The sequence below is a fragment of the Balaenoptera ricei genome, chromosome 19, assembly GCF_028023285.1.
Source record: "Balaenoptera ricei isolate mBalRic1 chromosome 19, mBalRic1.hap2, whole genome shotgun sequence".
NCBI lineage: Eukaryota > Metazoa > Chordata > Mammalia > Artiodactyla > Balaenopteridae > Balaenoptera > Balaenoptera ricei.
The window spans coordinates 44,162,606-44,187,876 of record NC_082657.1 but is presented as its reverse complement, the minus strand read 5'-3'; the positions used below and the strand labels follow the sequence as shown (position 1 = coordinate 44,187,876).

Sequence of the window (25,271 nt, the reverse complement as noted above, 5' to 3'; positions counted from 1 at the left end):
AGGTCTTGTGTGCTGGAGCCCACCTGAGAGCGGGAGCCAGCGTGGGGAACAGCGTGCCTTGGCGCCGGGCTCTTAGTGTGAGTTTGGGGACTCACAGGTCTGGACAGGTGACTCGGATTCTGATTTGGGTGCCTCTCAGAGAGGACGCAGGCCTAACACCGCCTGCCTTGAGCTTTGTAAACGCTCCTGGCTCTTTATAAAATCTCCTATTTCTTCTCTTCTCAGCAGATATTGCTGAAATCATAACTGGTTGAGAAGGTAATTTGAAATATCTGGCTCTTTACATTTCTTTTATTTAGAAACTGTCTCTGAAAGAAAATACCCTCGATATCTGTTAGATCTAGAAGAATTTTCTTCTCAAAGTTGAATGTTTGTTTAACTTTTCTTCACACCAGTAAATGGCATTTATATACTTTTAGGCTTGACACAGAGGGGTGGGTTCTGATATAGTTTCCCTTCCTTTGGTCTAGATTCTTATTCCATTTGGATATAATTTCTCAACCTTGGGGATTTATTTTTTCCTTTCTAGTTTTTATTATTCTATAAACATAAAAGTAAAGAAAAAAAATTACCCGTAAGTCCGCTGAGTAAATCAGTGGCAACTTGCCTAGAATAAAGTTTAGTTTATGGATCCTTCAATCGTCTGTCTTTTTCACAGGGTTAGTTTGTTGTCTAGTTTTTATGCCAAGACTTTAATTTGGGTGACTCGCTATCTAGACACCCTGGAGTGTTGTGTTTTCTTTGGGATGCATTCTACACAAGGCCGAGAGCCTTCATTAAGGGGTTAATAGCCTGGACTCTAGTGAGCTACATCAGAACTTTCATGGTTCTAATTTAGAGTAGGAACTTGTCTCAAATGACCTTAATCAGTTTTGTTGGTGGGATTAGGGAGAGGCCCAAAGTTTCTTTTCATAAGTGCACCTCAGAGGAGAGAACGCGTGACACAATTGATCTGCCAGTGGTTTGTACGGCTTTCAGTAATAGCCTGGAACTATCCAATCTGAGTCGTCTTTGGAGGACACTGCTGAAACCTGGTAGGAAGCACCCCTTTTATCAGGAAAGCCACCTGAAGGGACGGTCAGGAAACGAGGACAGTATGGGGGCCTGGTGTCCACGCAGGCAGGGCCGGGTCTGGCTGCTTCCCTTCGTGGGCCGTTTTGCTTTCCTGCGTGTTCCAGAATTGATTTTGCAAGTTTCAACTCTGTTCTCCTTTCTGCAGATGTGAGGAAGGCAGATATTCGGTGCTTGGAGGGAGAACTGGCTGGTCCAAGGGTTCCTGGGGGAGCGCGAGGGCAGGATGCCTGTGCCGCCTCTCGGGACCGGCCCAGGCCGCTAAGGCCTCTCGCCTGCCTCCAGCTCTGTCACTCCGTAACCCGTTTAAAACCGAGTTTTCAAATCCTGCCGCATGATGAAACTGACGTATGTGGATAAAACCAGTGCTTTTCATAACTTGATTCTGATGTAGTTTCCTCTAAAAGAATGCTAGGGGTCGAAACTATTTGTATATGTTGAAATTTGTAGGGGTTCAGGAACCCGTGGCAAAAACACTTAACTATTTATTACAGGTATGACTGTATTTTTTCTTTTCCCAAAGTAGGTAATTATGTCTTTGTATATTTTAAGACAAATAATAATCACTTCACCTTTGGTGCCTTCCGTGTGTCAGTCACATGAACACTCTTGTCAATCATGGAATTGAAAAAAAAAGATGTACATTTAGTTAAACAAGATAACACTATTTTTGTAGCATGATTTTAGATTGTGTCCTTTCAGTATTGCTTCCAGCAAATGTTGGTTTTGAGGTTTGGTCATTTTCCCTTTAAACTTCATTATATATTTTAAAAAAGAAGAAAAAAAAAAAAAAACCCCAAACCCCCGGCTTTTTCGGTCTTGTTTTCTGCTGCTTTCTCCCCAATATCTTGTTTCTGCTTATTTAAACAGCCTGAGAGTGAGAATATATTTCTGTGAAGTAGTTATTGATCAGTATAACTGCATTTGGCATTTTTAAACCATTTTTTCAGTTTGAACAGCCACCGCTCATCTCAAACAGTAAGAGGAAAGTGGTTCCATAAAAAAAGGACAGAACATTCTCGGTGCTCTGACTTCCCCATCTTTGGGTCTAAAACGGCGAAAAAAGCCCTTTCTTTGGCTGGTGTCTGTCTTCCAGATCAGCTCAGGCCGCCGTCCTCCGCCTTGGCTAGCCTCCCTCTGCCCGTGTGAGACGTGCTGGGGTGGGGCGGTGGGGGGGTGGAATCTCTGCTGGTCTCGGGCTCACCTTCCAGTCGGATCTCAGATTGGTTTGTGGATGCCCTGGGTAGGTTCCGTGGCCCTTCCTGGTTTCCCGCCCAAACATAATAGATTCCCTGCTGTGACAAGCTTGATGAAATTAAGACACAGAGGACATGCCGGCTGCTCCTTTTGCTTTCCCATCCCTGCAGGACTGAGTTATGTCTGGTCAAGAAAAGTCTTGAGTAAACTAGCTGAGCCCATTTAAAATGAAGGAATGGATTTATTAAAACATACAACTGTAGCTTTTTTTTTTTTTTTTTTTTGGTCGCTTTGAAGGGTCGGAATGTGTTATTATTTTCTAACAAAGGAAGTCGAGTCAGATGGCTGATAATTCCCATGTGATTACTCGGTACTTGGCCCAGTGGTACTTGGGAGAGGGGCAATGTTAATTTAACAACTACTACACTTTGCTTCTTAAAAGTCTATTTCCTTTAGCAGTGTAGACACAGCTGCAGGGCGACCTGAGGTGCCGCCTGTTTGGCAAACTTTGGTTTATGCTGTTGGTAGGTCAGAGCTCCCATCCTGGCTTTTGAAGCTGGTGTGGATGCCCTGGGGTGGGCACCACCCGGCTCCCACAGGCTCCCAGGTTTGACTCTATACATTTGGAGTGGTTTGGGGGCCCCAAAGCCTTTGCTCCTGTTGGTTTGTCCCTGACAGCAGACAAAGCCTCATGCTGCCCTCAGTTTTCCCTCTTTCTTTTGAAGGACCAATTTTTCACGGTACTTGTCCTGATTGTTTTCATAGTGTTCAAATCTGTATTTTTGTATGTAGAGGGAAATAATTTTCTCAACACTAATCGCTAATAAATGCTGTATTAAATTGTCATGAAGGAGTTCTTGTTTAATAAACGGACATGTAAAAACAGTATCTCTTTCTTCGCTCTGCCTCGCCTCCCGCCCTTTCAAAGGCTGTGGCCCAGATCCTGAAACAGGCCCGTAGGGCGGGGGTTGAACACAGCCACAGTTGGGGGTGAGGACTCCGCGGTGTCGCTGTCCACAGGCGGCTTGGCTGGGCCTGGCGAGGTGGGGCCACACCCACAGGCCCGTCAGCTTCTGCACAGTCCACTTTCATACGTGTTTTCAGAACACACTGTGTGTGAAAGTTGGGGCAGAATGCCTCGATCCTTTTCCATCGCCGGGGCCAAAGCACTGACTTACCATGGGACATTAGCCTGATGCGTGGGTGAGACCCTGGGCCTCTTGTGAGGACCTGGGCAAGTCACCAAACCTTCTGTCAGTTTCCTGAACTGTGAAAGAGGATTGTGTGAGGTGTAGAGTACACGTGCAGACGCCTAGCGGGGATCTGGCGGGGAGCAAGTGCGCGTGCATCATTGCTGTAACCTGGAGCTGCCAGGATCCACACGGCGCGTGGGACCACTCTGTGCTGACGCATGACACCCGGCAGCGTTGCTCCGGGTGTGTAAGGTTTTTTTCAAACACACACACTCCAAGCAGGAAGTCAGTCTGATTTAATCCATTATGGCTTTTTTCAGGGTAGGAGATTCACATGCAAGAGAAGAACAAAGATTACAAATGCCCAAAACATGGGTCCAGAACTCTGGCTCATTCACAAGGCCTCTTGGGTCACAGGAAATGCCATTTAAGAAGCTGCTTTTGTGTAAAAAAATTAAAAAAAATAAAAATAAAGTTACAAAATCCCATTGAAGATACATGCACAGCATAATAAGGTCCTTAGGTGAACACAGAAGGCACGTCTCACCCCTCGTGAGGGTCAGGTGTTCAGAAGCACATTGTCCTGAGGGCCAGAGAGCCTCTCGCCTGCTGACGGCCCAGGGAAAGACAGGGTTTGGCTGGGCCTGCCCAGCTGCCCTGGGGGCTGTCACTGCCACTTCGTCGTTTGGAGCCCTCGATCTCTTGGACCTGGTACGCTAGTCTACGAGCTCTTCTTGAAACAGTCTTAGACCCAGAAGAGGATGTCATCTGAAGAAGATATGGTCTCCAAGGGTGTAAGGTATCACTCATGGGCACTGGGACCCACTCTCTCCTAGATCATACAGCAAAGGCCAGTTTTCTCCCTGCTTCGAGAATGAAGAGGGAACTGTTGCTCCTTGAACAAAAGAATCTTGGAAGCATCGTTCTCCACAAGATGCCTGCCGGGAGCAGGGGCACCAGATGCAGACAGAAACCACTGGGGCCCAGGGGACGGCCCTCCGCCGGTTTCTGCCTTGTCTCTCCCCCGCACTTACCGCAGTGTGAAGTGCTTCCTGGGATGGTATAACAAGGCTCTATCTGCTTTGTCCCCTTGTGCTTATTTTTGGCAGAGGTTTAAGGGCTTAAGGTCTGTGGGACAGAAACGAGAAGTGGCGGAACGATGCCCTCACGAGCAGAGAGGCTGGAGAGTGCTAAGCCGAGGGGTGCCATCGTGTGTGCTGGGCTCAGGAACGTCACCCTGGGGCTGTGAGGAGGCCTGCTCCGTCAGCAACTCCCGCTGCTGCTCGAGAAGTCACAGCCTCCCTCCCAACACGCACGGTCCCCTGGCCACGCTCCGGCCAGCATGGTCAGAAGCTGCAGGAGCGGAGGCCTGCGTGGCTCAGGCTGCCAGGGCAGGTCGGGTCTTCAGTCGGAGTCAGAGTCGGAATTCTCTTCTGAAAGGAAAGCAAAGAGGATGCTTGGCAGGAGTTTCGGGGCCAGTGGTGCCCGGGAGCCGTCTGTGGGGAGGCACTGGCGGCTGGAACCCGGGGCTCAGGCCGCTCCCGCAGCTGATGGCGCTGTGGGTGGTGTCTGCTTGGCGTGAGGACCGTCGAGTGCTTGGGACCCTCCGGGTGCAGTCGAATGGAGGTGGGGAGCCCAGATGCCCCTTGCTCTGGAGCTCCAGGCCCTCCCAAATCTGCCTGGGCCGTTCTCACCTGGAGGTGTCAGGGTTGTATATCTGCCCCCCAACCTGCAGTTCAGCAGGTCAAGATGGGGCTAGCTATTGCCCAAGAAAGTAAAACATACTGGAAAATCAGGAAGCTTCTTTTTAGCCATTTCATAGTTTCAATCTCCCCTGTCCCAGGAGTTTCAATGTCACCTGCCTGGGGACAGCAGGCACTCAGTGGAGAGATGCCAACTCCAAGGCAGGGCCTGCAGGCCCCTCAAAAGCCCCCCTTGTCCTTCTGTCCAGCCACATGTCACTGCTGATCCTCACAGGACGCGACCACCTGTTCCAGAGAAACACCTCACCTGGACGGGAGCATCTGCCCTTTATACTCTGTTGTCTTCCCTCCACCTGTCCCATTTCTTCTGCCTGCACACTCCTATACATCCATCAAAACCCAGCAATGGGGCCACCTCCACAGCCTCCTAGCGGGAACATAGGATGGGTGCTCCCTCAGCTGCTTCATCCCTACCTCTGTCAGCTCTCATTGTACTGTTACAGTTGACATCTACTCTGGGCTCCTCGTGCCCCCGTTGATGCCGTGTGTGTACATCACCACTTTGTCTCTGGGTCTAATTCCTGTCTGGGCTGAATTCCCTGAGGGCAGGTAGTTGGCCTTGCCCGTCTGCACATCCCTAGGGCCCAGCACATGGCAGCCTCTGTAGGTGTTTGGGTCAACAGAGGCTGACAGAAGGGCCGCGAGGGATCAGGGGACACCAGGCTGGGGGAGTTTGGTGCTGAGCCAAACATCTGATTTACTCAGTTGCAGGAAGCTGACATCTGCCTCTCCATTTAAAGCCTGCCTGGGGGTGTGGAGAGGAAGGGGCAGGTAAATGGCCTGGGCCCTCGGTCCCAGGTCAGGTCCTGGGCTTCCCGGCATTTCTGTGCTGGAGCCTCCACCGCCCCTGTGACTCCTGCCCCCTGGGCAGGGACCTCCACCTCCTCTGGTGGCCTCCCCGGGGAAGGAGAGCCCTGGGCTGTGGCTGAGGAAGGCCCAAGGGAGATCACAAGCTCCAAACCAGCTTGGAGTTTGGATGCACCCCTATAGGGCCCCCAGCTGGGTGCATGCACCCTGAGGATGTGACACGTTGGTATGGCTGCTGTCATGGATGGAAAAACCAGCCATCCAACTTGCAGGGATTTTTTTTGTTTTTGTTTTTTAAATCAGGTAACGATACAACAGCCATTCTGAGCTGAAGGATGGCTTGAGGGGCCAAAAAGTCTGTGGCACTTTCTTTGGATCTAAAAAGTGAAACAAGCCCGAGCTTGACTGTGTTTGCCTGGGCGCTGCAGATAAGCATGAGAGCTTGGTTCGCTGGCCCTTGGGCTGGGGGCAGGCGAGACTGGGGAGCGGGGGTGCTGCTGTGGGACAGGCAGCCACGCTGCAGCCCAGTGGATGGCGTCCAGGGAGTTGAAGGGGAGTGACTGGCCGTCCTGGGGGATTGTCAGGGAAGGTTTCATGAGGAGGAGGTGCCGGGCGTGCCCTCAGCTTGCCCCTTCTGGAAAGGCTGAGGCCCTGGGGAATCCTGTGCTCCCCAGAGGGGACCGGCTTTATGATCAGTGCCGCATGAAGGGATAGGAGAACCAGGCTGTGAAAACACGTCCTGCCCGTGGGGAGAGAGGAAATGCTCTTACTCCAGCCTCAGACTAGCCAAGTGTCCCCAGGGGAGAGCAGGGCCCCTGCATCAACCGTTCCAGGTGATGCGCTGGGTTCCCTGGTGGGACCCACAGGGTGGCCACCTACCTTCTGCCTTGTCAGCTGCGGTCTCAGCTGCGGAGTCCCCTTGTTTGAGGAATTTGGCCACATCGTTAAAGATCAGGTAGAAGTCAATTGCAAACACGATCGTGGCAAAGAAGCCAAACACCTGTGCGATACAGGGGACAGGGAGGATGGGACGCGTCATCAGGAGCTGGGAGCCTGGGAATGGGGAGGGCCAGCCCCGGAGCAGCCGCTGCCCCATCCGCATAGCTTTGTCTTTATCTGCTTGGATAAGTAGCTCAGATTGGCGGACACAGACCTCTCCCGTTAACGACAGATAGGAAAACGAGCTGTTAACTTGGTTTGGCAAACAGCCTTTTTGAACTCCGGGCAGAGTAAATCTCCAATAAGAGGACAGTGGAGTCGCTGAGATCCATGTGAAAGCCCAAGGTACCTAGGCAGAGGCAGAATATGCCCAAGAAGCTAAGAGGGGCACCCACTTAGGAGTGGGGTGAACTTGAGTGGGGCATCACTGGGCATCCCCCGCTCCCAGGGGTAGAGTGGCTACTCACCCCGGCTGCTTTGGAAGCTCCGTCCGAGTATTTGGCCACAGCTGTGATGGAGATGGCGAAGTAGATGAGGGCCGCTGTGACACAGCGTAGGAAGTCCTGGGGAGAGAGGGGCATGGTCACAGCGCCCTGAGCTCCCTGGAGTGGGGCACAGCATGGGAAGGGGGCCGCTGGGAGCCGAGGCAGGGGAGAGGGGCTCAGAAGGGCACTGTGTGCCAAGAACAGGGCCAGAATCCCACTGTCAGGGGAAGATGGGTCTGGCAGCCTGGACACACCTGGTCCCCAGGTCCAGCGTCCACGGCGCTCCCCCTCTTCCTGGCCCCACGTGCACTCCCTGGTCCTCCCCCGACCTCCACCCCGCCCCTGCCCAGTGGCCCCCTGTAGGCTGCCGTCCTCTGCCAGGTGGACAGCGGGGTACGGACCTGGCTGCAGCTCACCCTGTGGCCCAGCCCAGATGCAGACTTCCCCGTTTGGCGGGGAGGGAGGAGTTGGAAATCTTGTCACTGCTCCCTCTGGCTCTCCGATAGGGAGATCTGGCCCTGGACCTTGCTTTGCCACATACTTGTGGCAGATCAATTATGTATCATGGTTTCTGTCTACCGGTCCCTAAAATGGGGACGGGGTGCAGCCCATCAGGAAGAATGCTGGGTATGACGTCAAGAGACCAGAGTTCAAGTGCAGCCTTTGCTGTCCCTTCTCTCTTACCCATTTCATACAGCAAAGTCCGGGATGGGGTTCTGGGCCCTCCCAGGTGATAAAACGAGTTGTCAGGTGGCTGAGATCTGGGTAAGCCCTGCAAGTCCTCAGTTAACCCGCCCTGCCCCATGTGGAAATGGCTAGAATTCCTGCGGCTAAGACTCATGCCGATGGGCCCAGCTGGGAACACCAGCGCCACCTGACGGCGAGGGGGGAGGATGCCGTCTGGGGTTCGTAGCCTCACAGAGGGACACTGGAGGCCCTGGAGGCAGGGCAACCTGCCCTGGGTCATGTGGCTGCCGTGTGGTGGGGCCTGGATCATCCGAGGCCAGGCCTACCCACCAGGCTCAACCAACTGCAAATGGCCCCTCCAGTGCATTGAAGAAAGGATGAGGGCTGAAATGCACACCTCTCCGTGATGGCCAGTCAACCCCTTCCTCCCGGGGCCCCAGCCCTCACCATCATGGGCCAGCACAAGCCCTGCCACTTGTCGTTCAGCTGCATGGCATCAGCAAAGAGGAAGCAGAGGGCCAGCAGGAACTCCAGCAGGGGCGCAGTGAGGAAGGCGGATGCTGAGGACGCCACATAGCAGACGAAGGTGATGAAGGAGAGACCCTGGGAGGTGGGGGAGGGAGAAGTCAGAGCCCGTGCACAGCCCCTCCCTGCAGGCAGGACTAGAGGAGGCTCCAGCAGGTGAAGTGACCTGCCCAGTCCTGCAACTGCATGATTAGAACTCCATCAGACGCACACCCGTGCTGCCCCCAGTGTCTCTGGGCATGGCTCTGCATCCTGACCTCAGGCCAGCTCCCTGCCAGGACCCAGTCAGGAAGCCCCAGCCTCTCCTGCGTCCAACCCCCCCAGGAAGCTGCCTCCTGGGGCTGCGCCACTCCCACCTGCCCCAGAGGCTCTATGGCAGAATCCACCCAACTCAGATGGTGCCCAACGGGAAAATCAAACCCAACCCGTCTCAAAGGCAGTCAACTAAGCAGGAGCCAGTTTCAGAAAATTACACCCAACACCCAAGGTTTGTGCTTGAATGAAAAATTTACCTGAAAAACAGTACACAAATGTGGCGCTTTAGTTAATGATACGCATGCTGAAGTATTCGGAGTTGAAATGTACTGATGTCTGCAATTTACTATGAATGCATCAAAAACTAAAACGGATTGATGGACAGATAGATATGTGATAAAGCAAATAGTATAATCTAGGTGGTGGGTATATGGGGTTTTTTTCTTGGTATATTTGCAAATTTTCACAATAAGGAGAAAACATCCAGGAGAGGGAGTGGTGACGCTGACACTTCATGCCCTGCTGCATCATTTGTTCAGCCTTTGTGAAAGGTGGGGCAAACTGTAATGAGGAACTGATTAAGGATTAAAGTGTTTTCTGCAGCCCTGTCCACACACTGTGGGTGGCAACTGATGCTCGAGGATGCCGAGGCCCCGGGTTAGTTCTGCTGCCCTGTGTGCTCTGAAGAGCAGACGGGGATGATGGGGCTGTTCGCTGGACCAGTGCCTGCTGAGGCTTGTGGGGCGTCCTCAGCTCCTCACCACCACCCAGGCACCAGGTGCCGTTCACAGCCCACTCTGCAGATGAGAAGAGTGAGGTTCAGGGAGATGAAGTGCTGTGCTCAGTGTCGTACAGCTAGTAAGAGGGCATCAGAATTTGAACTCTGGCCTGGCTGACTCCACATCTTGGAGTTCTTAAGCAACACTGCCCTGTGGTTGCTGGCCTTTATCTGTCCTGGTTTTGGTCACTCTGGCTGGGTTTGAGCAGGTCCCTGGCTGAGTAGCTCAGAGTGGGCCAGGGGGCTATGTGGGGATGACACCCAGATGCCCCACAGGAGGCCCTGTGGTAGCTTCAGACAAATGAGCTGCAGAGCACCCATATCTGGTCTGAACATGACAATGGAGGTAGCTGAGCCCAACTTGAACAGATGGGAAAATAAGGCGTAGAGATGGGCTGAGAGGCTGCTAGGGCCTCCCAGGAAGGCAAGGTCACAGGACTCTGGCCTGGCCCTATCCTCTACTTCCTCTGCCAAAGGCTGTTCTGTCCCTCCTTTTCCTGTCCCCTACCCCCAAAGCCTGATTCTGGGGATCCCCCTCTCGATTCTGTTTCCTCATTCCCTGATTCCTGGTGGCAACTTCCTCCCCCTTCCTGCCCATGTCAGCCTCCCCACTTGCTTGGGCCTGGGGGCAGCCAGAGGTGACCTGAGGGGGGCAGGAGTGACCTCCAGTGGCTCCCCTTGCGTCTTCAGTGCCCACTCCTCATCCGCCCTTCCTCCCCACTTCATCCTCCTAGACCTAGATTCTTGGCGCCCAGCTTTGCCAAGGGCCTCCTCTAGGCTCTGGCCAGCATCCCCTCCACCCATGAGGTGAGCCTGAGTGGGGATGTGGTTGGGGTCCCCTCAGGGGATGGTGGATTCAAGGCTTCTCCGAAAAAGTGGCTCCCATCAATCTCCAAAGTGGGGCTGCGTGGCCAACCAGGAGGCAACTCCCTGGAGTGTGAGCTGCGAGTCCTGGACCCGGATGCCTCATCTGGGAGTCCGGCAGGTGCCAGGCTGGTGACCTCTGGGCTGACCCCAGAGGCAGGGGAAGTGGGGAAGTGGTAGGACGGCCTCCTGCCATCTGCCCTGGGTGGTACAAAGGAGAGGCTGGGGCAGAACCCTCCTCTCTCTGATCCTTGCTGTCCCCTGGCCCTCAACTGACCCACGTCAAATCCCCTAGAGGCTCGGGCCTCAGCTTTCTTGTCTGCGAAGTGGGAATAATGACAGATTATCAAATTGCTGTAAATCTGAGTAACAAGTGCTCCACTCTTATCCCGCCTCCGCTCCACTTGGCCTCTTCCCTTCCCTCCACAGAGGCCCAGCACCAAACCCCAACCCCACAGGCCGACAGTGCGTGAGTTTTCGGAGTGTCCCGAGGACAAAGGCCTCTTGATGGGCCTGGGGGAGGGGCGGGGGCGGGAAGGAGCTCAGCGGGGGCGGGACGGCTGGATCCTAGCGAGGGAGAGGAGGAGGGGAATGAAGTCACCCCGCTGGGCCGCCTCTCAGCAGCCTGGGTGGGCGTGGGCTCCCTGCGCGCCCCCCACTGTATGGCCCGGGCCTCACCCAATCCCGGGGGTCCCCCCTCCCAGCTGGCGGGACTCCACTCTGGCTTCCGCCCTGCAGCTCGAGGCCCGGCCGGTCCTCCCTGAGCCCAAGAAAGCGAGCCAGGGAGCAGAGAGACGACCCTGGCCCCCGACCTGGGGGTCGCGAACGGCCGATTCCTCCCAGGCCCGGCCCGGGCGTGGCGAGAGGCTTTGCGGAGCGGGGTGCCCGCGATGGAGGCCAGAAGATGCGGGGACGCAGCCCGTCCCAGGGGCCCAGAGAGGGCGGAGGCGCCGGAGGTCACACAGTGCTGGGCCGAGCTCCCAGGGGCCCGGCCGCCGCGTCGGGGGCCCCCTCCCCAAGCTTCCCTGCGGCTCCCGCCTCGCCTCCGACCCGCGGCTGAGCTTCAGCGAGCCCGTCCCAAACCGGGGAAGTTTGCCGATCTCGGCCCAACTTCGCGGGGCTGCGAGGGGCGTCGGCCGGGCGGGGCGCCAGGACCCGGGCGTGCAGAAGGCGGCGCCCCTAGCTCCACGCCCGGGAGCTGCAGGCGGGAGCTGCCGCAGGGGTCTCGGCGCCGCCGGGAGGGGGCCGGGAGCCCGCACTCACCGTCTCCGCCAGCAGGAGGCGGCCTTTGAGCGAGCAGAGGAAGGCGCGCGCCGGCAGGAGGGCGCGGAGCCCGGGAAGGGCCGCGCGGGGCTGGGAGCGGCCGGCGGGCTCGCGGTCCGGGTCGGGCTCCGGGTCTGGGGGCCACATGGCGGCGGCGGCCGGAGCTCGGCCTCGCTCCCTCTCACCCTGCGCACAGGAGGGAAACGGAAACCCCGACTGTGCGGAAGGAGAACCGAGCCAGACTAGCTGGGCGCGGGAGCTCGCCCTGCCCCGCCTCGCCCCGCCCCCGCTCCGCCCCGCCCCCGCTCCGCCCCTCCTCCCTTCCTGCCCTCTCCTGCCCTCTCCTCCCCTCCTCCCCTCCTCCCCCCTCCTGACCCCTCCTCTCCTCTCTCCCCTCTTCCGCCCGCCTTCCTCCTCTTCCCCTCTCCTCCTACCCCCTCGGACTTTGGCTGCCGGGGCTGCTTAGGCCCTCGCTGTTCCGACTGGCAGTGATGCTGGCTTGGGGCTTCCTTAGACCCACCCCCGCATTCTCCCCTCACCCTTGTCCTGGCGGCTGGAGACCTTTTTATTGCCGCCCCCGTCGGAGCTCCCACCCATCTCTCCTTGCCCAGAAGATTGTCTGCATTCGCTGTCTCCCGTCTAGCTTCCTGCCCTAGCTCGCGTCGGGGATCCAGGAACTTAGGCCTTCAAACAGCGAGACCTCTCTCTTGTTTTCCTGCGGCTTTCACCCCACTGTCAGCTCCCTGCCCCACTGCCTCTCTCTTTCTTCCCTGGCCACCCCTCCCATCTTTGGCCAGCCCAGCCTCCTGCGGCCTCTTTGTTGGCTGCCCCAGCCCTGGATTCGGCACCACCCCCATCTTCATCCCAGGAGGACTCCCAGATAGAGACCTCGGAGCCCCAGCCCCTATACAACACACACATGTCTCCAGGGCGTCTGGAGTTCAGTGTGACCAAGACCCAGCCCATGACATTGTCACTATGCCTGAGCCTCTGCCAAGGGCACTGCCATCTGCCCTTCCACCCCCAAGAGCCAGAGACCTGGGGATTGGCCTCGTTCTCCCTGACCCCACCCTCACCTTCACCCCCCATCTGTCACCAAGGCCCGCACGTCTTCGCCTCCTAAAGCTTTCTTAGATCTCTGTCCACATCTCATCACCACAGCCTCCATTAGATCTCAGACCACTGCTGTCTCCTTCCTGGACTGTTGTGAGGGTGTCTTTAGGAGGCCTCTCTGCTTACTCTCTTGGCAGCCAGAGGGTTGCTTCAATCATCAGTCACAGTCACCTCCATTCTCCTCACCTGGAAAAACCTTGGGAGCTTCCATCTTGCTCAGGGTCTGGGTATAGAGAGTAAAAACAGCCCCTTGCTACCCTTTCCTCTGTCTCTCCCACCTATAGAACTTCTTATCTCCTCCATGCTCCCTCTTGCCACAGGGCCTTTGTACATGCTGATCCCTCTACCTGGAATGCTCTTTCTCCACCTTGTTATCTGATTAACTCCTCTTTTTCTTCTGTGATCATACTGCATTGTCACTTTCTCAGAGGAGACTTCCCCGACCTTTCCAGCTAGGTAGGAGACATTCATTCACTCATTTATTTATTCATTCTACAGCAGTGCTAGAAGCCCAGGATGCAGGGAAACCCCAGCTTTGTTTGCGGGGAGGCTGGATGGGTAAACGCTAAGCATGTCCAGAGAATCCTGAATAAGATGATTCCTGGTAATAGATGTCTGGCTGGTTCAGAGTGCAGACAGGCAGCCTGTGTGGATGAAAGGACTGAGCTAAGGGCTGGGGGTGAAGACGAATCAGACAAGGGGTGGAGCCAGATTGTGGAGGACCAGGCCTTGGTGTTTGGATTTTACTCCAAATTCCCTGGGAGGAGGCCAGGTGAAGATTAGAACAGAGGATGACCTGGTTCTGATCTGTGTTAATTAAAACATGCCTCAAAACTGTAACTCAATAATAAGAAGAAAACAAGCCAATTTAAAGAATGGGCCAAAGATCTGAACAGATGATTCAACAAAGATATATGAACATCCAAGAAGCACGTGAAAAGATGTTCAATATCATTAGACATCTAAGAATGTGAATTAAAGCCACAATGAAATCATATTGTACTATACACCTATCAGAATGGCTTCGTAAAAGGGGATGCTGCCATTTAAGTGCTGGTGAGGACGTGGAGCAACCAGAACTCTCAGACGGTACTGATACGGGTGGAAATTGTTACCACCCCTTTGGAAGACAGTTTGGCAGTTTCTTAAAAAGTTAAACAGAGACCTACCATATGACCCAGCCATTTTACTCCTAGCTATTTACCCAAGAGAAATGAAAGCACATGTCTCTACAAAGGCTTGTAGGCAGATGTTTGTAGCAGCCCTATTTTTAATAGCTCCCACTGGAAACCACCCACAGTCCATCAACAGGTAAAGGGATAAACTAACTGTGGGACATTTATACAGTGGAGTACTTCTCAGCAATAAAAAGAAATAAATCATTGACAAACGCAGCAACATGGATGCATTTTGCAGATATTATGCTGAATGAAGAAAGTCAGACTCGAAAGGAGGATACTGTATGAGTCCATTTTTGTGAAATTCTAGTACAAGCGAAACTAAGCTGTGGTGACAGAAGTCAGATCAGTGGTTACCTGGGGGCAGGAGGAAGCTTTCTGGGGTGCTGGAAATGTTCTTTATTTTGACTGGGGTGATGGTTTTACAGGGACGTATGTTTGTCAAAACACATCAAACTGTGCACTTAAAATGGGTGCATAGTATTTCATGCAATTTATATCTCTTCTACTGAAAGGGTTCTGAGAAAAAAAGAAAATACAGTGACTGACTAGAGTGGCTGAAAGGGCCTAGGAAAGGGCACGCAGATCCGGTGGGTACCCTTGTGTGAGGTGACCGGATATCCATGACGACTGTGCATTCCCCTCAGGCTCTGCGCTCCCCAGGGGCCTGTCATCATGGCCCGCCCCATCTCAGAACCCATCACACAGGATGGCACCAAGAAATGTCTGTTGTGGAATGAAGGGGGGTGGCCCTCTTCCTTCTCCATTCTTTGTGTAAGGAATATTTTCTGTTCTCCTCCACTTATTTATTTATCTTATTCTTTGGGTTATAATTATGTACTATTGTGCTTAATTTTGTTGGTTAAGTAGCTCCATCTTTGGCCATTGGGACCTCCTTCAGGTGGGTGCTTCTGTACCTAACATGCCCCGTCTTTTTGTCTTTTTTCCGTTTTTTTTGGCCATGCAGCATGCGGATCTTAGTTCCCCGATGAGGGATCGAACCCTTGCCCTCCGCAGTGGAAGCGTGAAGTCCTAACCACTGGACTGCCAGGGAGTTCCCATACATTTCCTTATTTTCTGACCCTGTAAGATGCTTCAGGTTCATCTTATATTCTCCCCATCCCAGCCCTAGGATCAGCTGTTCTTCCAAGAAGCTCCAGTGCTTTTTACTGGAGAATGGTGTTTAGCAACCAAGATCTCTCCGGACAGTTGTTTTTTAAATTAATTAATTAATTAATTTGGCTGCTCTGGGTCTTAGTTGCAGCACATGGGATCTTCATTGCAGCATGCGGGCTACTTTAGGTGTGGCATGCGGAATCTAGTTCTCTAGTTCCCTAAACTGGGATGGAACCCGGGCCCCCTGCATTGGGAGCGCGGAGTCTTAACCACTGGACCAGCAGGGAAGTCCCTTGGGGCAGATTTTTTTAAAAAATTAATTAATTAGTTAATTTATTTATGGCTGAGTTGGGTCTTCGTTGCTGTGCGTGGGCTTTCTCTAGTTGCAGTGAGCGGGGGCTGCTCTTCATTGCAGTGCACGGGCTTCTCATTGTGGTGGCTTCTCTTGTTGCAGAGCACGGGCTCTAGGTGCGCGGGCTTCAGTAGTTGTGGCGCATGGGCTTCAGGAGTTGTAGCTCGCGGGCTCTAGAGTGCAGGTTCAGTAGTTGTGGCGCACGGGCTTAGTTGCTCCATGGCATGTGGGATCTTCCCGGACCAGGGCTCGAACCCGTGTCCCCTGCGTTGGCAGGCAGATTCTTAACCAGCTGCGCCACCAGGGAAGCCCCCTCTGGGCACTTTTAATTTGCATTTCTCTAGTTATGAGTGGATCAAACTTGGGTTTTTTGCATGGTAAGAGCCATTTGCATTTCCTTTTCTGAGAACTGACTTTTCACGTCCTTCACATATTTTTCTATTATTGTTGATTGATACCTATTTTTTTTTATTTTTTATTTATTTATTTTTGGCTGTGTTGGGTCTTCGTTTCTGTGCGAGGGCTTTCTCTAGTTGCAGCAAGGGGGGGCCACTCTTCATCGCGGTGCGCGGGCCTCTCACTATCGCGGCCTCTCTTGTTGCGGAGCACAGGCTCCAGACGCGCAGGCTCAGTAATTGTGGCTCACGGGCCCAGTCGCTCCGCGGCATGTGGGATCCTCCCAGACCAGGGCTCGAACCCGTGTGCCCTGCATTAGCAGGCAGACTCTCAACCACTGCGCCACCAGGGAAGCCCCCTCTGGGCCCTTTTAATTTGCGTTTCTCTAGTTATGAGTGGATCAAACTTGGGTTTTTTGCATGGTAAGAGCCATTTGCATTTCCTTTTCTGAGAACTGACTTTTCACATCCTTCACATATTTTTCTATTATTGTTGATTTTTAAAAATTGATATCTAAGAATACATATATTCAGGAAATTAATCTTGAAATGTGAGTTATGAATATTTTTTTCTGGTTTGTCATTTGTCTTTTGCTTTGCTTTTTTGCCATACAGATTTTTCTTTTAGAACCTGCTGTTTTTCTCCTTGAAAATATAAATGTAGTGAATGACAGTAGCAGGGTCTATGATGCTCACCATTCTTAGATGTAGTGGGGTGTGCCTTTCTTGGTCATGGTGTTTTTGCTCTTTTGATAAACCTCTGGATTCATTTTATTAGTATTTTATTTGGGATTTTGGCCTTGATTTTCATAAATAGAATTGATCTCTAGTTTTTATTTCATTTTATTTTTTGTGTTATTCTTTATTGTTTCCTAATGAAGGCATTTAAAGCTATAAATTTTTCTCTGGGGATCACTTCATACACATCCCCAAAATATTGCTCTAGTTTGTATCCATTTCTAATTAGCTGGTTGTTTCAGTTTCAAGTTCCTCTTTAATCCAAGAATTATTTTATTTTATTTTTTAAAAAATATTTATTTATTTATTTATTTGGTTGCACCTGGTCTTAGTTGCGGCAGGCGGACTCCTTAATTGTGGCATGCGAAGTCTTAGTTGTGGCATGCATGTGGGATCTAGTTCCCTAACCAGGGATCAAACCTGGGCCCCCTGCATTGGGAGCGCAGAGTCTTATCCACTGCACCACCGAAAGTCCCCCAAGAATAATTTTAAAAAGGTATTTTTACATTTTTAATTAGATAAATTTTGGACTGTACATTGTGGTTAGTTTCTAATTTTATGTATTTTATTCAGAGAATAGTTCTATATGTTCTGCTTTTTGGAATTTGTTAAGATTTGTGTCCTAATAAATAGAGAGTCAATTTTTGTAAATGTTCCATGTGTGTTTAAAAAGATTGAATATTTTCTCTTATTTGTTGGGTACAAAATTTATCTATTATATATCTTACTAACTGTGTAATTTTAACCCTCTGTATACTTATCCTTTTTTACTTGATATATTTGACTTATTAAAACAGGTATGTTAAAGCTACTCACTAAGGTTTTATTTTTATTTATTTATTTTTGTCTGTGTTGGGTCTTCATTGCTGCGCACAGGTTTTCTGTAGTTGTGGCAAGCGGGGGTTACTCTTTGTTGTGGTGCGCGGGCTTCTCATTGCAGTGGCTTCTCTTATTGTGGAGCATGGGCTCTAGGTGTGCGGGCTTCCGTAGTTGTGGCGCCAGGGCTTAGTTGCTCCATGGCATGTGGGATCTTCTCAGACCAGGGCTCAAACCCGTGTCCCCTGCATTGGCAGGCAGATTCTTAACCACTGCACCACCAGGGAAGCCCTCACTAAGGTTTTAGGTTTATTACTCTGTCCTTGCATTTCTAATAGTTTTTGAGCTTTTTTTTTTTTTGAGATATGATGTTAGATGAACAAATGTTAACATAATTTTGTTCAGTGGAGTATAGCAATTAAGAGCATAAGCACTGGTTCTACCACTTTCTTAACTTCTCTGTTCTCAGTTTCTCCATCTGCAAGATGAGGATAATAATATTACCTAAGTCATATGACTATTGTAGGGATGAAATGTGTTAATGTATAAAAGTATCTTAGAACAGTGCCTAGCATATAGTCATTTTTATTAGATATTATCTTAATAAAACATCTTTCTTTTTCCTAGTGAATGCCTTTAGCTTTGAATTCTGTTTCATTTAATATTAAGTTCACCACCCCTACTTTCTTTTTGTTAGCATTTATCTGACATTCTTGTTTTTTAAAAAAATATTTATTTATTTATTTGGCTACACCAGGTCTTAGTTGCGGCACATGGGATCTAGCTCCCTGACCAGGAATCGAACTGGGGCCCCCTGCATTGGGAGCGTGGAGTCTTAGCCACTGGACCACCAGGGAAGTTCCCGGCATTCTTGTTTATACATTTCTCATGTAAGTATTTGATGCAATAAATCTCTAAGTACTACTTTAGTTTCATCTCACAAATTTTAATATGTTGTGTTTTCATTTTTGCTTACTTCAAAATATTTTCTGATTTCTCTTGAGGCTTTATCTTTGACCCACAGATTATTTGGCAGTGTGTTTAATTTCTAAACATTTGGAGGTTTTCTACTTATCTTTATGTTATTAATTTCCAGTTTAATTCTGTTATGGTCAGAGAGCATACTTTGTATGATTTCAGTTCTTTTAAATGTATTGAGATTTGTTTTGTGATTCAGGATATAGTCCATCTTGGTGAATTCTCTATGTATGCTTGAAAAGAAAGTGTATTTGTTGAGTGAAATGTTCTGTAAATGCCAATTAGATCCAGTTGATTGGTGGTGGTGTTTAGTTCTTCTAGATCCTTGATGATTTTCTCTGTACCTGTTCTATCAATTATTGAGAGAAGAGTTGACATCTTCAACAATAACTGTGGATTTGTCCATTTTTCTTTTCAGTTCAATCAGTTTTTGCTTTATACATTTTGAAGCTCTGTTGTTAGGAACATTTAGTATTGTTATATCTTCTTCATAAAGCAAATTGACCCTTTTATTATTATGTAGTGTCCCTTTTATCCCTGGTGATTTTCCTTGCTTTATACTTTGTCTGATATTAATATTGCCATTCCAGTTTTCTTTTGATTGGTGTTTGCATGAAATATCTTTTCCCATCATTTTATTTTCAATCTAACTATAGCACTATATTTAAAGTGGGTTTCCTGCAGATGGCATATAGTTGGGTCTTTTTTTTAATTTTTTTATCCATCTGGCAATTTATCTATTTTGACTGGTGTATTTAGACCATTTATATTTAACCTAATTATTTGTATATTTGGATTTAGATCTACCATTTTTCATCTGTTCCTTCTTTTTGTTCTCATTTCTCATCTTCTGCCTCATTTTGGATTATTTGAATATTTTTTAGTATTCCATTATAACTTACCTACTGAGGTTTTTTACTCTATCTCTTTGTCCAGTTTTTTTAGTGTTTTCTGTAGGGATTGCAAATACATGTTTAACTTTTCATAGTCTACATAGAATTACTTTTTTACCACTTCAAATACAGTGTAGAAACCTGACCACCATATTCGTTCTTTTGTCCTCCCCTCTTTATGCTATAGTTATCATACATATTACATCTACATATTACATTGACATACATTGGAAATCCCATCAGATAATGTTATGATTTTTGCTTTCAAAAATCATTTTATAGAACTCAAGGGGAAGGATATTCTGCTTACCCAGATATTTACTATTTCTGTTGCTCATCCTTCATCTTTGAAATTCCATATTTTCCTCTGGTATCATTTCCCTTCTGTCCGAAGAACTTCCTTTGGCAGTTCTTTCAGAGTAGATCTGCTGGAAATGCTTTCTCTTAGTTTTACTCTTTTTGAGAATGTCTTTATTTTGCCTTCCTTGATGAAAGGTAATTTCACTGGATATAGAATTCTGGATTGACAGTTAATTTCTTTCAGCACTTGAAAAATGTGCCACTTCCTTCTGTGTTCCACAGTCTGTGATAAGAAATCCTCAATTATTCAAATTGCTGTTTCTCTATAAGTAATGCTTCATTTTCCTCTGGCTGCTTTCAAGAGTTTTTTCTTCATTTTTAGTTTTTAGAAATTTGATTATGATGTATCTGGGCATGGATTTTTTGAATTTATTCTATTTGGAATTTACTGAACTTGAAACTGTAAATTTATGTCTTTTGCCAGTTTGGGGAAGTTGTCAGCCATCATTTTTTCAATTTTTTTCCCACACTCTTTCTCCTCTAAGTATCTATTTATACAAATGTTAGACCTTTTGGAATTATCTCTAAAGTCCCCGAGACTTTGTTTATTTTGTTTTGATCTTTTTACTCCCTTTTGTTGAGATTGCATAATTTCTATTGATCTTTCAAGTTCACTAACTCTTTCTTCTGTCATATCCATTCTGCCATTAAGCCCATCCAGTGAGTTTTGTATTTTGGTTATTGTTACCAGTTTTAAAATTCCCACTTGATTATTTTTAAAAAAATTATCTTCTATTTCTCCTCTAAGACTTTCTATCTTTCCATTTATTTCATGTATTCTTAGAGCATGGTTATAATGTTCTCTTTCAAATTTGTTTAATCATCCTAACATTTGTGTTATTCTTGGGATTACTTTCTGTTGTCTGTCTTTTCCTTCATGAGACATTGTCTGGTTCTTCATACATCAAGTATGTGAATGTAACAAATGCCACTGAATTGTTCACTTTAGAATGGTTAATTTTATATTATATAAATTTTACCTCAATAAAATGTTTAATTATCCCTTTTTAAAAAGTAACAAAGTACTGATACACACTATACGTTGACAAAAGTTGAAAACATGCTAAGTGAAAGAAGCCAGACACAAAAGTCCACATATTGTATGACTCCGTTTACATGAAATACCCAAAGTAGTCAAATCTATAGACACAGAAAGGAAGTTACTGGTTGCCAGGGGCTGGGGAGAGGAAGGAATGGGGAGTGATTCCTTAGTGGGTACAGGGCTTCTTTTTGGAGTGATGAAAATGTTCTGGAACTAGATGGGTGGTGATGGTTGCAGAACATTGTGAATGTACTAGATGTCACTAATGGTATATTTTATGTGTATTTTACCATAAATTTCAAGTTGATATGTCTGATATTTTACCATAAATTTCAAGTTGAATTGAGGTGCAGTTCTTTTTTCATTTTCTTCTTTTGCTTTTTTATAGCTAAATAAAGGATTTGACAAAGGGAGTTCCCTTTACAATTAAAAAAACAAAACAAAACAAAACCCTTTTTTGTTGTATTACGTTTTTCATTTTTATTTATTATTTTTAGCAAGTATTTGTCAGTGGTAATCTTGGAGTCATTACCGGTTGGGGGGGCGGGGGCAGGGAAGACTTTTATTTGCTTTTCCACTTAATTGCTAGTTCCTTCCAAACTTTGAAGCTACTGCTTCACTGTTTTCTAATATCCAGGGTGGCCTTTGATGTTTGGTATTGCTCTCTTGTCAGTAACATCTTTTTGCTGTTTCTCTCTCTCTGAAAACTTTTAGGATTTCCTCTTTATCTTTATTTATTTATTTTATTTATTTATTTTTGGCTGTGTTGGGTCTTCGTTTCTGTGCAAGGTCTTTCTCTAGTTGCGGCAAGCGGGGGCCACTCTTCATCGAGGTGCATGGGCCTCTCACTATCATGGCCTCTCACTATCATGGCCTCTCTTGTTGGGAGCACAGGCTCCAGACGTGCAGGCTCAGTAGTTGTGGCTCATGGGCCTAGTTGCTCCGTGGCATGTGGGATCTTCCCCGGCCAGGGCTCAAACCTGTGTCCCCTGCATTGGCAGGCAGATCCTCAACCACCGTGCCACCAGGGAAGCCCTCTCTTTATCTTTAGAGTTCCCGTATTTCACCAAGAAATGTGGACGTGAGGATCCTTTTCCAGTAAACTTGCTCACCACTAGGTGGCCCCTTTACATCAGAAAACTTTAGCTTTTCTATAGCTGAATGTTTTCCGGTTGTTTCTTTGGTTATTTTCTTCCCTCCCTTTTTTTCTGTTCTCGCATTCTGGGATCCCTTTGAGATGGTTGTTGACCCTCTTGGATTTATCCTCCCTGTTTCTCTTAAGTTCTCCTAAAGTAATCTCCTTGCCTTTTTTGCTTTACTTTCTGGGAGCTTTCCTGGACTTTATCTTCCAGAGCACTGATTTTCCACTGTATTCAAACTTTCTGTTAAATTTTTAAATCTTTGTCATGTTCCCCCCACCCCTCCCGCCAAAAAACCATTGTTAGCTTACTGCCCTTTTTTACAGTCTGTCTTGTTTTAAGGACACAGCATCCATCTTTATTCTGAATGTACAAGTTAGGATTTTTCAGAATATGCATTTCTACTAGATCCATAGGTGATATGCCCACTCGCAGGCTGTTTCTGGCAGATACTCACCTGGTGTAGTTTTGCTCTGAAGGGGCATCTTCCTGCAGTATCTGGTGACCATGTCCCTGACCAGGAGTCCCCTTCTCAGCAGGACAAGTGGCTACCAGCACATCACACCTTCTCTGATTGGGTGTGAAGAAACTTCCTGCTTCAGAGAGCCACCCCCAGGGATTGAGAGGAGTGGCTACACAAAGGAGTTTAGCAAGGTCCACACTTTTCCACTGGATTCTGAGCACAGTCATATGTAGCTTATGCTTTTTGATAAAATTTACCTATGATGAAACACACAGATCTTAAGTATACAGCTGGATGTTTTGACAAATGTATACACCTTTGTAACCAGTTCCCCCAATTAAGATATAAAACTTTCTCATACTCCCATAAGCTCCTTCCTGCCCATTCTCCACCTCCTGAGGCAACTACTGTTTCCATTTCTTTCACAATATTTTTCCTTGTTCTTTTTTTTTTCTTGAGGTGTAGTTGACTTACAATATTATATTCATTTCAGGTGTATGATATAGTGACTTAATATTTTTATAGATTATACTCCATTTAAATTTATTATAAAATATTGGCTGTATTCCCTGTGCTATAAAATATATGCTTGTAGCTTATTTTATAAACTTAAATCCCCTACCTCTATCTTGCCCCTTGCCGCTTCCCACACCCCACTGGTAACCACTAGTTTGTTTTCTATATTGTGAGTCTGTTTCTGTCTTGTTATATTCATTCGTTTATTTTGTAGATTCCACAGATAAGTGATAACATACAGTGTTTGTCTTCCTCTGTCTGACTTATTTTACTAAGCACAATATCCTCCAGGTCCACCATGTTGTTGCAAATGGCAAAATTTCATTCCTTTCTATGGCTGAGTAATATTCCATTGTATGTATGTATGTATATGTGTGTGTGTATGTATGTGTGTGTGTGTGTGTGTGTGTACATAAATGTCTATTTAGGTCTTTTGCCCACTTTTTAATCAGGTTGTTTTTTTTGATATGAGTTGTATGAGCTGTTTATATATTTCAGATATTAACCCCTTATCGGTCATACCATTTGCAAATGTTTTCTCCCATTCAGTAGGTTGTCTTTTCATTTTGTTGATGGTTTTCTCTGCTGTGCAAAAGCTTTTAAGTTTAATTACTTATTTGTTTTTGCTTTTGTTTCCTTTGCCTTAGGAGACAGATCCAAAAAAAAAAATTGCTATGATTTATGTCATAGTGTTCTGCATATGTTTTCTTCTAGTTTTATGGTTTCCAGTCTTACATTTAGGTCTTTAATCTATTTTGAGTTTATTTTTGTATATGGTTTGAGAAAATTTCTAATTTCAATTCTGAATGATAATCCTGCTAGGTAGAGTATCCTAGATTGTAGGTTTTTCCCTTTCAGCTCTTTAAATATATTATGCCACTTCCCTTCTGGCCTGCAAAGTTTCTACAGAAAAATCAGCTGATAGACTTCTTGGGGGTTCCCTTGTGTGTGATTCTTTGTTTTTCTCTTGCTGCCTTTAGAATTTTCTCTTTAACTTTTGACATTTTAATTGTGATATATCTTGGTGTGGGTCTCTTTGGGATCATCTTGTTTGGAACTCTCTGTGATTCCTGTACTGGATATCTTTTTCTTCAGGTTTGGGAAGTTTTCAGCCATAATTTCATCAAAAATTTTTTTTACCCTTTTCCCTCTCTCTTTTCCTCCTGTGAATGTTAGTACGCTTGATCTTGTCCCAGAGTTCCCTTAAACTATTCTCATCTTTAAAAAATTTTCTTTTTGCTGTTCTGACTGATTTCCATTTTTCTACCTTCCAGATCACTTATGTGTTCTTCTGTATCACCTAGTCTGCTGTTAATGCCTTCTAGTGTGTTTTTCATTTCAGTTATTTTATTCTTCAGCTCTGACTGGTTCTTTTTTTTTTTTATTTTTTATACTTATTTATTTATTTGTTTTCTTGGCTGTGTCAGGTCTTAGTTGCGGCATGAGGGATCTTCATTGAGGCATGAGGGATCTTTTGCTGTGGTGCGCCGTCTCTGTTGCAGTGCTCAGACTTCTCTCTAGTTGTGGTGTGTGGGTTTTCTCTCTCCAGTTGTGGTGCATGGGCTCCAGGGCACGTGGGCTCTGTAGTCTGCAGCACGCTGGCTCTCTTATTGAGGTGTGCGAGCTCAGTAGTTGTGGGACACGGGCTTAGTTGCCCCATGGCATGTAGGATCTTAGTTACCCAACCAGGGATCAAACCCGTGTCCCCTGCATTGGAAGGCGGATTCTTTCCCACTGGACCACCAGGGAAGTCCCTGACTGGTTCTTTTTTATATTTTCTAGTTCCTTGTTAAAATTCTCACTGTGTTCTTTTCCCTGATTCAGTTAGCATTCTTGTTACAAATGCTTTGAACTCTTTAACTGGTAAATTATCCCTGTTTCATTAGTTGTTTTTTTCAGTTTAAAAATTTTTTTTGGAGTATAGTTGATTTACAATGTTGTGTTAGTTTCAGGTGTACAGCAAAGTGAATCAGTTATACAGATACATATATCCACTTTTTTTTCTTTTTTAGATTCTTTTCCCATATAGGCCATTACAGAGTATTGAGTAGAGTTTCCTGTGCTATACTGCAGGCTTTTTTTTTCTTATTCTTTCATTTGAAACAAATTCCTCTGTCTCTCATTTTGCTTAACTTTCTCTCTATGAAATTAGGTGAAACAGTTACCTATTCTGGTCTTGAAGGGGTGTCCTTGTGTGGGAGCGTCCCTATGCCGACTACGTGTGCCCAGTGGCTTTGGTGGGAAAGTGGGGTTTGAAATGAGCATGGGTCACGTCTTTCCGCGGGGTGTGCTGGCAGCTGTCACACACTGCTGGAGATGGGGCTGGGAGGTCGGAGGTGGGGCTG

General features: G+C 47.7%; 2 protein-coding genes across 4 annotated transcripts in view; one reads left to right on the top strand and one right to left on the bottom strand.

The window, feature by feature from the left end:
* The window catches only part of CMTM4 (CKLF like MARVEL transmembrane domain containing 4), a 108,978-nt gene that overhangs the window by 64,452 nt on the left and 19,255 nt on the right, over window positions 1-25,271 (top strand). Inside the window, exon 5 of one of the 3 annotated variants that reach the window (XR_009499226.1) lies at window positions 18,293-18,425. Coding sequence is in view for 1 of the 3 variants with exons in the window: in XM_059906123.1 (XP_059762106.1) it covers window positions 1,220-1,409 (190 nt within the window). In the remaining 2 variants the exon portion in view is untranslated. Of the gene's footprint in view, window positions 1-1,219; window positions 3,157-18,292; window positions 18,426-25,271 lie in introns of those variants that run through there. The other 2 variants (XR_009499225.1, XM_059906123.1) reach the window with 2 other exon arrangements.
* On the bottom strand, window positions 3,742-12,102 carry CMTM3 (CKLF like MARVEL transmembrane domain containing 3). Its single transcript, XM_059906126.1, has 5 exons — window positions 11,828-12,102; window positions 8,590-8,745; window positions 7,438-7,533; window positions 6,911-7,031; window positions 3,742-4,894 (listed from the first exon to the last, which is right to left on the bottom strand). The coding sequence occupies exons 1-5, from the start codon at window positions 11,972-11,974 to the stop codon at window positions 4,866-4,868; spliced, it is 549 nt and encodes a 182-aa protein (XP_059762109.1). The 5' UTR covers window positions 11,975-12,102; the 3' UTR covers window positions 3,742-4,865.